This window comes from Geotrypetes seraphini, chromosome 1 (assembly GCF_902459505.1).
Source record: "Geotrypetes seraphini chromosome 1, aGeoSer1.1, whole genome shotgun sequence".
NCBI classification, from domain to species: Eukaryota; Metazoa; Chordata; class Amphibia; order Gymnophiona; family Dermophiidae; genus Geotrypetes; species Geotrypetes seraphini.
This window is the reverse complement of record NC_047084.1, coordinates 212,392,408-212,407,629: the sequence shown is the minus strand read 5'-3', so window position 1 is coordinate 212,407,629 and position 15,222 is coordinate 212,392,408. Positions and strand designations below refer to the sequence as shown.

At 40.5% G+C, this 15,222-nt stretch overlaps 1 protein-coding gene across 3 annotated transcripts in view; it reads right to left on the bottom strand.

Annotated features, from left to right (window-relative positions):
• LNX1 (ligand of numb-protein X 1) overlaps window positions 1–15,222 on the bottom strand; it is a 241,735-nt gene that overhangs the window by 51,163 nt on the left and 175,350 nt on the right. For 2 of the 3 annotated variants that reach the window (XM_033945384.1, XM_033945405.1), the window contains one exon: window positions 8,016–8,150. The exons of the other annotated variant lie outside the window; for it this stretch is intronic. In XM_033945384.1, the coding sequence (XP_033801275.1) occupies window positions 8,016–8,150 (135 nt within the window). The remainder of the gene's footprint in view (window positions 1–8,015; window positions 8,151–15,222) is intronic. 3 annotated transcript variants of the gene reach the window in all.

Sequence of the window (15,222 nt, the reverse complement as noted above, 5' to 3'; positions counted from 1 at the left end):
AGGTTATGGTTTTCCCTAGACAACTTAACAGAGACGTAACGTGTTTATAATACTGCTAAGTGAACCATAAATCCTACTACAATACTGAGCTCTCTTGGGACAAGGGGTAAAGTGTTAGGTTGGTTTGAGGGTTTTTTTTTTAAATGTCATAGGTCTTATATGGTAAAATTTAAAAAATCTTTTTCTGCTTTATGGAAACCATCATGTGGGGTGCCTCAAGGTTCCCCTCTATCTCCCACTATATTTAACATCTTAATGAGTTCATTGGGATATTGTCTTACATCAGAGGGTTACAGTGTATTTATGCATATGATATAACTATTGTCCTTCCGGTGGGATCAATACCTGCTGAGACCTGCATTGCAAATTGTATATGGCAGCTGAATAAGTAACCATTTCCTTAAATGGAACAAAGAAAAAAAACAAATTTCTTGATGATTGATCAAGTTGACCAGATTTGAATAGATTCGTTTTTGCACGTTGATGACTTACAATTCAAGTTGAATCACAAGTAAAGATGTTGAGAATTTTAATAAATAATTTCTTGACACCGGAAGCACAGTTCCTGTTGATAAGGAAGTTTTGTAGCATTAGAAATTTTCAAAACACCTAAGTTTTCCAACTAGTAGTTCAGAGCTTACTTATCTCCTGGCTCAATTACTGTAATGTTGGAACCTCTAAACTGTTGTTGAAGAGATTGCAGACTATACAAAACATTGCTGCAAAATTTATTCTTTCTACTCATTATTCTGACAGAGTTACACCTTTCCTGTGATCCTTGCACTGATTGCCAATTGTGGAGCAGTTAAAATGAAAAATAGGACTTTTGGTCCATGGAATCTTGCATGATTTAGCACCGCCTCATCTAAGCCTTATTAAATTTGGTACAGATATTTTTCAAAGATCAGTTAGAAACTTGTTTACTCTTATACACAAATACAGGATGTCCAGTGCAGTACTTGGAGAGACTCCCCTAGGAAAGAGACTTGGGAGTACTGGTCGACAAGTCAATGAAGCCATCTGCGCAATGTGCGGCGGCGGCGAAAAGGGCGAACAGAATGCTAGGAATTATTAAGAAGGGGATCACGAACAGATCGGAGAAGGTTATCATGTCACTGTACTGGGCCATGGTATACCCTCACCTGGAATACTGTGTCCAGCACTGGTTGCCATACATGAAGAAGGACACAGTACTACTCGAAAGGGTCCAGAGAAAAGCGACTAAAAAAGTTAAGGGGCTGGAGGAGTTGCCGTACAATGAGAAATTAGAGAAACTGGACCTCTTCTCCCTTAAAAAGAGGAGACTGAGAGGGGACATGATCGAAACATTCAATATAATGTAGGGAATAGACTTAGTAGATAAAGACATGTTGTTCACCCTCTCCAAGGTAGAGAGAGCGAGAGGGCACGCTCTAAAGTTAAAAGGGGATAGATTCCGTACAAACGTAAGGAAGTTCTTCTTCACCCAGAGAGTGGTGGAAAACTGGAATACTCTTCTGGAGGCTGTTATAGGGGAAAACACCCTCCATGGATTTAAGACAAAGTTAGATAAGTTCCTGCTGAACCAGAACATACACAGGTAAAGCTAGTCTCAGTTAAGGCACTGGTCTTTGACCTAAGGGCTGCCGTGTGAGCGGACTGCTGGGCATGATGGACCACTTGTCTGACCCAGCAGCAGCAATTCTTATGTTCTTATTTTCTTACCTTAGGGCTTTTTATTCCTCTCTGTTCTTTCAAGCTGCTCATATTTGGAACTCAATTCCTCTGAGGATACAAAGGATTAACTCTTACTATACCAAAAAAATTCTAAAGGCATATTTAAAAATATCTGTTAAACTATGATGATTTGTTTGAACAAGGTGTACATCCATACGGTCTTGTTGTATTTATGATAGTATTAATGAGTAAATGTTAATTGTTGTTTGCAAAGTTTCTTCTTTCTCTTTTATATATACATATGACTCATGTTATAAGGTATTGTTCTGTATTTTGTACAAATATTAATAAAAAATATTGGCTGACTATGTAATCTTAACTAGTTATTATTTTTTCTGATTTATTATGTATATTCTCCATTGAATGTTTAGATCTTTCTTGTAATTTGCATTGAACCTCAAAGTATATGCAGCATGTAAGATTGTATTGTTTTGTAATTATTGAATTAATTGATCATTAACTGATTTAGGTACACACACAATTCAGGATCATGCCTACATTTGGGGATTATGCACGATTGTGACAGGGTATACGTCCCGCCCCTGGGAACCATTTGAATGGAGGACTGCCAGGTGAAGCAGTATGCTAAAACCAGCCAGGTTTAGGCTAGACCCAGGAGGCCAAGTAAAGACACCCTTATTTGCATATCATTTGCATATTACTCAAAGTCAAGAGGAAATTGGTTAGATTGGGAGGAGAGACCATTTACAGCCCAAGAAAGGAAGTCCCTCTTCTTGGACCAGTTCCAAAAAAGGAAGAAGGACTTTGAAAAATTACTCACCCTAAGGTTCTTAGGGCCTCTCCTACGTGACTATCAAACCTAAAAGACTGGAAAGGGGAGATATTGGCAATAAGGACTCCAGTAAGCTCTATCTTTTATTTGTATTATTGTGGCCAGAACGTGACCAAGGGCATTGTGGCAGTAGTGACCAGAAGGGACCCGAGGGATCATCTGTGGTTTACCCACACCTTTCTGAATTATGTTTGACATTACTACCTTATTATAAGACTCTGGTGAGACCTCATTTAGAATGTTGTGTACAATTCTGGAGACTGCACCTTCATAAGGCTATAAACAGGATGGAGTCGGTTCAGAGGAAGGCTACTAAAATGGTGTGTGGTCTTCATCATTAGGCATATAGGGACAGACTTAAAGATCTCAATATGTATACTTTAGAGGAAAGGCGGGAGAGGGCAGATATGATAGAGATGTTTAAATACCTATGTCTTTTTCTTTTGAAAGGAAGCTCTGGAATGAGAGGGCTTAGGCAATGGCATACCTGGCTTGTGTAACATCCGGGGCCTATCATTTTTTGGCACCCCCCCTCCCCATCTGTATGAAAAACATGATTTTTAGTAACAAGCCACATGTTACACATGAGTACCTAGGAAAAGGCAGCATTTTACATACTGCAGTGAGAAGTATAACATCAATACATCCATTGTAAAACTAAACAAGCCAGACTAGTACAGATCAATCCTAACAAAAAATCATGTCTTTCGAACACACGGATGATCATCCTAGTTACTGTGAAAAATTACCCACTCTCCTTTTGAGGGTTCTCAAGCATATCGGAGAAATCCAGGGAAAATGCAGTGTCTAACCAAGGATTTGGAGACTGACTGGCCCCAGTCTGAGACAGTGTTCCAGTTTTTGTGCTTAGTGTTAGGGGAGGTAGATCCCTTAGTACCCACTGAGTTAAGCACAGAATGGATTGTTAGAAGTCCGGATGTGGACAGACTGGTTCAGGATGTGGAAGCAGGGTTGGCTTATGTGCAGTCTAAAGAAGGCGCCCCTCTTGCGGTGGATGGGGGTGGAGTCATCAAGTGGATGGAATCCAAGTTACCTAGAGACTACCTGCATGACTCCTGGGTAGAACCTGGGAGGGCAGGAGAGGATAAACTACTCAAATTGAGTAGGGCGGAATGCTACCTCAGACGTCTGGTTTGGGACCTATGTCCTATTACTGGTGATGAGTGTAGTGCGGTGATACTCAGTTGATAAAGTTGATTGCATAGAAGAATATAGAGTTCAAAGGAGTGATCAGTGAATTTACTCAAAGTTAAGGAATAGTGTAACCATATGCTACCTCAGAGAAAATTTTGATATGCTATTAAGTGTAAGGATAATGTTACTTAGAAGTTAAAGGTTAAGTAGATAGGAAAGATGATAAAGAATCATGATTAGTGAAGTACTGTAATGTGTACTGAAGAAAGGAACCATATTTGCGCTAATAGTATAAGAGATAATGTTGTCTAAGTATTAAGTAATTAGGAGAAGAATCTCATTGTTGGAAGAAATAATGGGGAAAAAAGAAAAATAATGTTGTGTTTGAAATAATGCTCAGATGGATAAATACTGCTTAGGAATAAGAATAACATTGCTTTTGTGTTAAATAAAGAGAGGTAAATAAAGTAAACAGTTCTTGTTAGGGGAACAATGACTAGGGAAATGAAGTAATGATGATATGTCTGTAACAGAGTTATCCCCCCCCCTTTTATAAAATCGTAGCATGGTTTTTAGCGTCGGTCTTGGCGGTAACAGTTCCGATGCTCATAGAATTAAATTGTAATATGTACATCGCCTAGAATCTGTAATAGGCGATTCATCAAAAACTGAATAAACTTGAATAAACTTGAACTTGAAACTTGACCATTGAAGCTGCTACCGTCGCAACTGGCGCTAAAAAATGCGCTATGGTTTTGTAAAAGGGGGAGGGGTATATGAAGTAGGAATATTACTATGAATAACCTAATAGAACTATAAGAGATGTGATGCTCATGATAAATAGCAAATGGGTCGGCCCCCATGGGTGAGAAATGTTGTAAGTTTGCCTAGGCCTCTGCATGGGATATGGGGGAAGGTTTAGTGTCTTTGAGGACAGAGGGAAAATAATTTCTGGGTAGGATGGGAAATTTTTTTTTTTCTTAAGGAGGGGGAGGGTGTAAGCCCCCTGAAAATTCCTCTGCTGCGGAGCAGGAGACACTGGATTTTTTTAGGGGGTCTCTGAGTATGTGTGCTTGTGGATAGTAGAGATCAGTGGGAGGAATTGGAGATTCCTTTTGCCTGAGGGGAGGGGGACAGTATGAAATAGAAGTTAGGAATGAGTTCTAGCCTTTTGGTTATCCTGATCTCCCACTAGAGCCCTAGTACTGAGTGAGACTCCTGAAGTGCTGACTCTTTGAGGAAGAAAAAGCCTGAGAGGGTTTGCAGCCGAGCACACAACAGAAAGGAAAGAGATGGGAACTTGGAGAGTTCCACTACAAGAGAACATAGAGGGTTTTACTTTCCCAAGGGGTTTGATATAATGCCAAGGTGGTTTACAATACAATATATCAAAAGAAAAAGAACTCCATTGAATAAAGAATAGACCTATTTAAAATAGAAATACCATTTTATATTGCTGATTTTGAAGATTAATTTTGAATCCCACCTGGAACAGATCAATAAATATGATCATTCTGAGGAATATCATGCCCAAATGCTAAATTGAATAAATATGTTTTCAAAAGAGTTTTAAAAGCTTTAAAATTAATTTCCAACCGAATCTGACTAGGAAGCTGGTTCCAGAGACTTGGGGCTCCTTTTACTAAGGTGCGCTAGTGGTTTTAGCGCACGCTACAATGCCGTGTGTGCTAAACGCTAACGCCTCCATAGAGCTTGCATTAGTATTTTTCGTTTAGCACATGGTTAGCGCACGCTAATCTTCAGGGCACGCTAAAAACACTAGCACACTTTAGTAAAAGGAGCCCTTGGTGCCAAATAAAAGAAAGTTGTTGAATGTGTAAATTCCCATTTAGTCCTTTTGACCGACGGTAAAACCAACCTATTATCTTGAAGTGATCTTAATTTTCATAATGGAGTATATGGAATGGTTAAAAGAATTTAGATAACTTGGCTGTCGCAAATGAAGTTATTTATACGTCATTAGAATTTTAAATTGTATTCTATATGGTATTGATAACCAATGATAAGAAAGAAATAACTGTGTCACATGATCATCCGGAGAGGATAGTCAAGTGGTCTCAAACTCAAACCTTTTGCAGGGCCACATTTTGAATTTGAAGGTACTTGGAGGGCCTCAGAAAGAATAGTTAATGTCTTATTAAAGAAATGACAATTTTGCGTGAGGTAAAACTCTTTATAGTTTATAAATCTTTCTTTTTGGCCAAGCCTTAATAATAATATCATAATTTATAGCTACAGAGACATGTGATCAAGAAAACTGTTTTATTTTACTTTTGTAATTAGGATAAACATACCGAAGGCCTCAAAATAGTACCTGGCAGGCTGCGAGTTTGAGACCACTGTAATAGAACAAAGAGAGTGTGGAGACCCATCTCTAAAGGAAAACTGAGTGAACAGACTCTGTGTAAGGCAATGCCTGTGTGGAGTGCTTCTGATTGGCAGGAAAGATACAGTGATCCCAGGCTGAGGACTCAGGAATGGCTCAATACATGTACAGAGGATCAGGGAATACAAGAGACGTGTTTCTGAAGTGACTTTATTCTAAACAGTTTGTAGAATCGGGTACAGGGAAGGGGCACGGGTGGGCACGTGCGGGCAGCAGGGGGAAGAATGGGAAGGGGGTGTAGAGGGGGAGGGTGCCAGCGCCCCAAGGCAGACCGCCCCCCTCGCCCCCACCCCTTTACTACCCCACTGTGTAGGAAGCATATTTCAAAGTACTACGGCTAAGAAAAAGAAGGCATTTAATTCAGAGTGTAATGTTATCAGCTCTGGCTAGCGCCTCTTTTCTGACAGAAGTTCATAAATTTAGATGTTTAAAAGTGAGCGTTGTAAGTCTTTCATTTCATAAGAAAGCAAAGGATATTTTTCAGCAGTTAAAATAGATGATTGACAAAGGATAGGGGTTAAATATCAGAGTTAAGTTCATCGGCAAAGAACTTTCAAATGGCTCTGAATCATTCATTGGCTAAACTGTCATTGCCTCAGTTCCTTCTGCTACATAAGGTTGGGTTGTGCATGTGTTAGGAATGAATAAACATGAGGGTCTAGACTCCAATTAAAATAATTTCTTCACTTATTTCCACCCACACTAGAAGCTGAATTTAAGAGAAATTTATCTTCCCTGGATGTGAGAATACCTGTGTCCACCCATCAGAGTAATTTGCCCGATTAAATTGGTACATTGGTGATGGGGGGAGGGGGCACATTAGGCAAAGAAGTCATATTGACAGTGGAGTGAGGGAGAGCAATTCCGCATTAGCACCTACAATATTTGGAGCGTCTTGTCCCCCCATACAGCACATACTCCAAACTACACTTATGGGTTCACCCTTCAGATTTCAAGCCCTAGGAAAAGAGTCAGGGCATGTTAGCTTTTACATCAGTTTCTAATATCTGAGGAAGTGTGTAATTGAAAGCAAATAGTGTCCTTCCATATTACACCAATTGCTACTATGGCGCTGGGTTGTTTTTTTTATGCATCTACATTTGGAATCCTTATAAAAACCCCAACAGATGTATTACTTGCTTTGGCTGTCACCAATACCAAGCCACTTCCTATTATAGCTAAATGCTGTTCACATGCAAAAAACTATTACTCGTGCATTTATATTCATTCAGTCAGACCTCAATTCTGCAAAACTCCTGAGTAGCAGAGAGAGAGAGAGAGAGAGAGAGAGAGAGAGAGAGAGAGAGATCTAGTAGTACTTAATTCATAGCAATTTTTTTCATGACTGTGTTCAAGAATATTTGAGTCAGCTTTGGGGGTTATTTGATTCTAGCCCACTGAGAGTTAATTTTCTGTGTGGGGTTTTTTTTTTTTTTAAACTTACTATCAAATTTTGCAGAATGGAAGCTGTTGGGCTAATTGAAGATGAATGAATAATGAGAGAGGGTAACCTTCATAGTATGAACCAGATGCCTGGAATTTCTTCAGCCAGTCAGCATAAATCCCACTTTTCCTGCTCTGTGCCAGACAGGGTAAGCACAGATAAGCCTCTTACTGTTTTTGTATAGAACATATTACATGTTGCTGGTCCAAGCAAGATGATAGCTGTGTGTGCAGTATATATACATGCACAACCAGAGCCCCAAGCTTATCCACACAAAGCTTTATAGTTTTTCCCAGATCAGGCAACAGCACTTAACCAACATATAAACAGAACAATTGTAGACTTTGATATTTATGATAAAATGGGAGATAGGCGTTTTCTGGTGATCCAAGCCAGAGATAATACTTTAGAGCCATTAAACTGTTAGGTCAATTCCATAGCTGTGCTGTTGAACAATTTTCCCACCCTTTCTCAGAGAAGGAACAGAGTGCAGGCCTCACCTTGTTAGAACTGTTTCTTTCATTGGGGCATGGTGGAGGGCTGCTGCTGTTATTCCGCTCAGCCTCCTGCAAGATATCAGGGGTCTGATGTCTGGTCTGCCGTGACACAATAAAGTGAACCCTCTCCTCACTGGCCTGCATGATGAGACACAGATATAAATCCAGCTGTTGTGTGACTACAGTTCCAACTTTTTCAGCTCTGGGAGTTTATCTAGCTCCCAGTTCCCAAATGCTTGTGAGCCTTTTCTTCCATAATATTACCTTTGTGTTATAATTTGTAACAAACAAAAATGGATTACTTGCCATTTTCAGGCTACTTATGTGGGTCATCAGAGTAGAAAACAAAAGTCTGATATAATAATTTCAAAACTATTACACTAACTTAAATGCCCCATAGAGTATCCCTGTTTTGTTTTGAATAACCATTTCAGAGGATCTGCTTTATTCAGCTTGTAGATTCATTCCTTTTATGACATTTTAAATTGATTATTTTCTCGTGGAAGCCAACTCTCTGAAAATTACCCTCCTTCATTATGGCTAACATGGTTTCTTATCTACATGGGAGGCAAAAAAATGTAACTCCCTAGAGCAGGGGTGCCCACACTTTTTTAGCTTGCGAGCTACTTTTAAAATGACCATGTCAAAATGATCTACCAACAATAAAATTTAAAAAAACACAAAGTACACTGTACACAGAGAAAATGTTAATTATCATTTATATTTGGGGGGTTTTCCAAAGAGGTCAAGCCACATGACTTTAAAATATGCAATATCACCTCAATAACAACTATACAAAAATAGATAAATATACCCCCCCCCTTTTATTAAACCTTGATAGCGGTTTTTAGCACAGGGAGCAGCACCGAATGCCCCATGCTGCTCCCGACGCTCATAGGCTCCCTGCGCTAAAAAACGCTATCGCAGGTTTAGTAAAAGGGGGCCATAGTGCAAAATATAGACAGCAGATATAAATTCAGACACATTTTAATCACTAAATTAAAATAAAATCATTTTTCCTACCTTCACTGTCTGCTGATTTCATGAGTCTCTGGTTGTATTTCCTTCTTCTGATTGTAAATCCAATATTTCTTTCTTTCTGCCTCTTGAATGCTTCCTTTCTTCCAGACCTCATTCAATTCTCCAACCAACATCTCTCTCTGTCCCTCCATGAGTCCAACTTTTTCTTCCTCTCTCTTTGCCCCTCCCCTTTCTTTCTTTCTCTCTCCCTGCCCCCTTTCTTTCTCTCTCTCTGCCCCCCAAAGCCACCGCCGCCGATTTCTCCCTGTTTCTCCAACGCCAGGCCAGATGCATACAAGCACCGGGTCCACAAGCCTTCCACCCTGATGTCAATTCTGACATTGGAAAGGAAGTTCCGGGCCAGCCAGGCAGCCATTTTATATGAGTGATCTACACGGGGCAGAAGCATAGGAAGATCGCTCCTGCCTTGAAAGACCGCTAGACCACCAGATAAGGTCCGGGATGCTGGGGGGAAGGCGGGAGGGAGGCAGGGGTGGTTCAGAGCTGGCCCAAAAGTTATTCATGAATTTTCAATATTCGCGGGCCAGCTCTGAATCACCCCTGCCTCCCTCCCGCCTTCCCCCCAGCATCCCGGACCTTATCTGGTGGTCTAGCGGTGCCCCTAACCCCCATGAATATTGAGGGAGGAGTGTACTCCTGTTGTTCATATCATTATGAATAAGTTATGTCCTTCTTATGATGCACAGTATGTTGATTGTGAGCCACTTTGGAAAAAAAAAAGCAGATTATAACTATTTTAAATAAAATAAATAAAAGCTGTGGTAGAGGTTTGTACTGCGGGCCAGCAAGGTAAATGTTCCATAGAATTCCTTTATAAAAGGAGCCCTAAATGTTGTTTAATAGTAATATGTAATTATGATGACTAAATAAATAAATACAATTTCTCATTGAAATTCAAAGCAGTTGCTGAAAAAACTGGAGGGGGTTACTTTTCTTTGCCTCACACTGTATATTTTGGAGAGATGTTCCTATGGTCATGATTTGAATGAGATTGTATTTTCAAGTCTATACCCATTCTTTTCCAAAGAAAATCTACCTGCATCAAGTGCAAGTGCACATGTCTCCAATAGACAAATAGATACCTGGGGTATCTATTTGTCTATTTATTAATATTTTAATTTTTACACCATTTCAAAATACATCACCATAATTTGGAGACAAACTAGAAAACTCAGCAAAATAACAATCAGTTATCAAATTAAGGAAAAATAATTACTTGTTACGTCCACAGTGTTTAAGTAACAAGATCAAAGATTAAAGAAAAAAAGAAACCCCAAATTAATTTAAACTGAGGAAAGAACCCCCCCAAGTTCCTTCACTAGCCAGTCAAACAGCGAACTCATGGGATTACACTATGACATTAACATCTTCTCTTGCTCTTAGAAATTCTTCTGTTTAGGGTCATAAAATTGAAACTGTTTACCCCCAAAAATAATACAGCACATACAAGGAATTCGTTAACATTGGGAATAGTGCACATAAGGTGATGTTCTATACGGATGAGAAATCTGGAAAACTCTAAATTTGCTGCTGGATGAGCTGGAGGGATATGCTATTTTTTTTAGGATATAAGTTAAATTTGGGAAAGACTGAAGCTTTAGGGATAGGTTTCTCTTTAACAGACTGGAAAGGGTTTATCCTTTTTAGATGGGTCACTTATAGTTTTCAGTATCTTGGGGTTCAATTGTCAGCTAATTTAGCAGACCTGTATTCCTTAAATTATCCTTCTATGCTTAAAAAAGGGGTTGAACTGGAGGAGTGGGGTAGGCTTACTCTAAGTTAGTGGGGGAGATTTGCTGCCTATAAAATGATGATTGTCCCTATATTTAACTTTTTGTTTATGCAACGTCTTCTGACAATTTCAAGGTCTTTTGCTCACTGGCAGCGGAGGTTGGGTAAGTCTGTTTGGGGGAAGGGAAGAGCTTGGCAACAACAGTAGAGACTAACTCATCAAAAAACAAACCCCACAACAAGGAGAAGTTAATTTAATTTATGTTATGTAATTTCTCTGAATAATCTTTGTTTTGCAATTCTCTCGGTAATGTCCAGATCTCTTATAATTTGTAATCCGCCTAGAACCGCAAGGCACAGGCGGAATAGAAATCACTAATGTAATGTAATGTAATTTACCTATCTTATGAAATTATTATAGAGCTGTGGTGCTCCTAGCTATGCTTCTGTAACAATAGAGAGTGAAAAGACATTCCGTGGGTGGTAATAGAACAAATGTTCTTACACCCTGGGAGTATTTTTGATCCTGGGGAAAATCTTTTGACGCACTTAAATAAGATTGGAGGGGTCTAGAAACATCCTTTTTTGGGCCTCCTCCAGAAAGAATGGAAACTGCAGAAAAAGAGAATAAGGGGGGGGGGGGGTGTCAGTTTTTCCAGATTGTATAATTTTTGCATATTCCTCTTTTTCTAGTCCAGAGTTGGGGGTCTATTGAGAATACAATTCCAAGGGCCGGGGGTAAACAAGTTCCAATAGTTACTAGACAAGGGGATTATGCTTTCAAAATGTAAATTAGACAAGATTCTCCAAGCTTCCATTCCCTTCTTTGCCTATTTTCAGCTTAGGTATTTAGGATACCGGTCTACAATTTGACTCGTCCTCCTACACCACTGGAGAGATCACTATTTGTAGATCCCAACACTAGGAAATTGCTCTCTAGAGTATATAGAGCATTGATGGAGGAGGCTCGGCCTGTAGAAAGGCACATGAAGCTCGAGAGATTGCTTTGACCAAAGAGTATTGGGAAGGGGTTTATCTGTATGTCCATAAATGCTCCTGGGCCATAAAACATAAGCAGCTATAGTATAAGGTGGTACATAGAGTCTATACTTGTCCTGTGCAGTTGTATCACACGGGGCATCAGCATTATCACACAGGGCATTAGCCTAGGAACTGATGTCAGAGAGAGCACCGAAGCACCGGGCAGTAAGTTGGTGGCTGCTCGTGCTGAAGTTAAAAAGTTATGGGGAAGGGGCGCCACCAACCCAGACGCCATGCGCCCTCGCTACACCAGTGTGTGGAACCAGGCTGTTAACTATATGTGGTGGTAAGATGGTTCAGAGATTTTGGTCTGCAATACATGAATTTCTTGCACCTTGAGCTTCCAGGGGATTTTTGGAGGGGACCTCTGTGTTTTTTTGCGGTGGGGGGATAGGGGATAATCTACCAGGTTGTCTAAATGAATTTGTGCTAAACTTACTACTAGCTTACCATGGAGATTGGCTGCTGGACCACAGTTTAGTCAGTGGGAAGTGATTTGATGGGAGATGATTAGAGATGACAAATTGACCTGGATGTTAAGAGGGAAGGAAAAGAAGTTTAAAGAGGTGCAGCACGGACTAGAACTCCTTCCCCATGTTCATTCCCTAAATGTGAGCCCCATCTTTATTTTATATTGTAACTTCTTACCTTCTCTTTCCCATATGTTTCTAGTATTGTCATTTTGTCCTAAGTTCAGTCAACTATCCTCAACGTATTACTTTGTATATAATGCAATTTTTAATGTACATCGCTTTGAATTAAGATAAAGCGATTAATCAAAACTGAATTAAACTTGGAAACTTGGATAATTGATGAAATTGGGAGGGGAGTAGTTTTATGTGAATCCAGTTAAGAATCCAGTTAAGAACACGGCTGTCCACTTGATATTTGGATTGAAAAAAAGTGACCATGTTAGTCCCTACTACAAGCTGCTGCACTGATTGTAATCTTTTTGCATACCCAAGCATCACTGGCCGTAAATACAAATCCTTCTTAGATAGAACTCTCATGTATCAAGCAAGTAAATAGCAGTCTTGGTTAGGCAACTAAATTAATGTTTCTAGGCTGACTTACGGCGCCTTCAGGAAAGAAATTAAAACTGCATTGTTCGATAGATTTATCTCCTAAACAGAAGCTACACTAAAAATTCAAAACAATTGCATTATACCTATTCTTGTGTAATATGTTGTCTCACAATCTTATAATGTGTACATTGTAATTCGCTGATTGTCCAGCTCTCTTTGGTGTGAACTGCCTAGAAGTCGTCTGACTTTGGCGGTATAGAATAATAAAGTTATTATTATTATTATTACACTGTTCTTATTGGAAGTAGGCTTCCTATTTTATAGTTAGGTTCATGATCCTGATTTTATGTTGTTGGTGGGGCTCTTTCTGTAGCTGGGTTAAAAAAAAAATAAAAAAAGAAACAGGGAAAGAAAGGGAAGGAGAGGGATGAGTGTGTGTGTGTTGGGGGGGAGGTAGAGTTTGACTATAGGGTGCATGATTTTCATGTTAGAGGAAATGCTTACTTTTGTGGATAATTGGGGAAATACTGGGGGCATATCTTTGCTATTTTACATTGTAAATTTTGAAGAGAGATGAACATGCAGATGCTGTATTGCCTACTTTTTGGAATGTCAGGGGAGACTCTGGTTGGAGATACTTGAGTTGTATTACAGCCAACAGTGTTCATAAGGTTTCTTTATTTGAAGGTGGGGCTGACCTGATTATGAGAATTATGAGGGTAAATCAAAAAGTAAAGGCAAAATACATTTGATGCCTTTAATAGAAGTAACTATGAGCAATTAAACATATCACTAGCATTGCTTGTTGTTCACCCTCTCCAAGGTAGGGAGAATGAGAGGACACTCTCTAAAGTTAAAATGAGATAGATTCTGTACAAACATAAGGAAGTTCTTCTTCACCCAGAGAGTTGTGGAAAACTGGAATGCTCTTCTGGAGGCTGTTATAGGGGAAAACACCCTCCAGGGATTCAAGACAAAGTTAAACAAGTTCCTGCTGAACTGGAACATACGCAGGTAGGGCTGGTCTCAGTTAGGGCACTGGTCTTTGACCTGGGGGCCGCCACAGGATCAGACTGCTGGGCACAATGGACTACTGGTCTGACCCAGCAGCGGCAATTCTTATGTTCTTATTAGAGAATGATACGGGGAAAAAATCTGTCCCCGTCACCGCCCCGTCCCCGGCCCACCATCCTCTGCACCGCCCCGTCACCGCCGTTCCCTTCACCGCCCTGTCATCGTCACCGCCATCCCTTTCACCGCCCCGTCACCGCCACTGCCATCCCATTCACCGCCCCGTTACCACCCCGCTGCATCCATATAAGCCTTAATACTGTAATATTTAGCTTATTCCTTTCTTATAAATCAAAGTTCCTGCTGCTGAACTAGAGAAAGAGATGTTCAGCTGGCAGGGCTTTGTTTATAAATTTTTATCAACACAACTAATATACTACTTTATCCTAAAGCAAAAAATAAATAAATATAATTTTTTTTCTACCTTTGTTGTCTGGTTTCTGCTTTCCACATCTTCTCATTCAATTCCTTCCATCCACTGTGTGTCTTCTCTCTGCGTCTTCCATTTAATGTTACTGTGCCTCTCCCTTCACCCCCCCCCCAATTGGTCTAGCACCCATCTTCTTCCCTCCGCTCCCCCATAGTCTGGCATCTGTCTTCTTACCATTCTGTCTTCCACATTTCCCTTCGGGGTCTGCTCCTCTCCACCCTCCTTCAATGTCTGTCCTATTCTTTTCCACCACCACCCTTCCCTCCCTCCTTTACCATCTGTTCCTTTCTACCACCCTTCAGCTCCTTTCGCGTGGCCTATCTATCTACCTTCCTCCCTCTTATTTTCATGGCACGTTACAATGTAATTTGTGCAAGCCACTGGAGCCTGCGAGCTCGGTCCCTGTCCCATCCCCACAAACCATCTCGCTTCTGTGCTCCTATTTTCCCCATTTCTAATATCTCCCCTATGTATCTGCCATTGCCCCCCCACTCCGTGTCCATATACCATCCCCATGGCATGTCCCCTTTATGTCTCTGTCCCTATGCCCCATGCACATAATTTCCCTTCTTTCTGTTACCTTCTTGTGTCCAGATTTCCCCTATCTTCCTCTTCCATACCAGTGTGTCTCTTCTTTTCAACCCCATCTAGCTTTTTTCCCTCTTTCTTCCTCCCCCCCCTGCTTCTAGCATCTGGCTCACCTGCCTGTCCTTCCCTTTCTTTCCTGCTGTGGGTTTTTCTTTCCATCTTCATCCCCTTGGCCCAGAATCCTTTTCCTTTTCACTCCTTCCTTCCAGTTTGAGCCGGGAACACGGGCGATCGCACGGTCCCCGCAGCCACCACCTGCCTGCCCAATCGATCCTACTGTTTA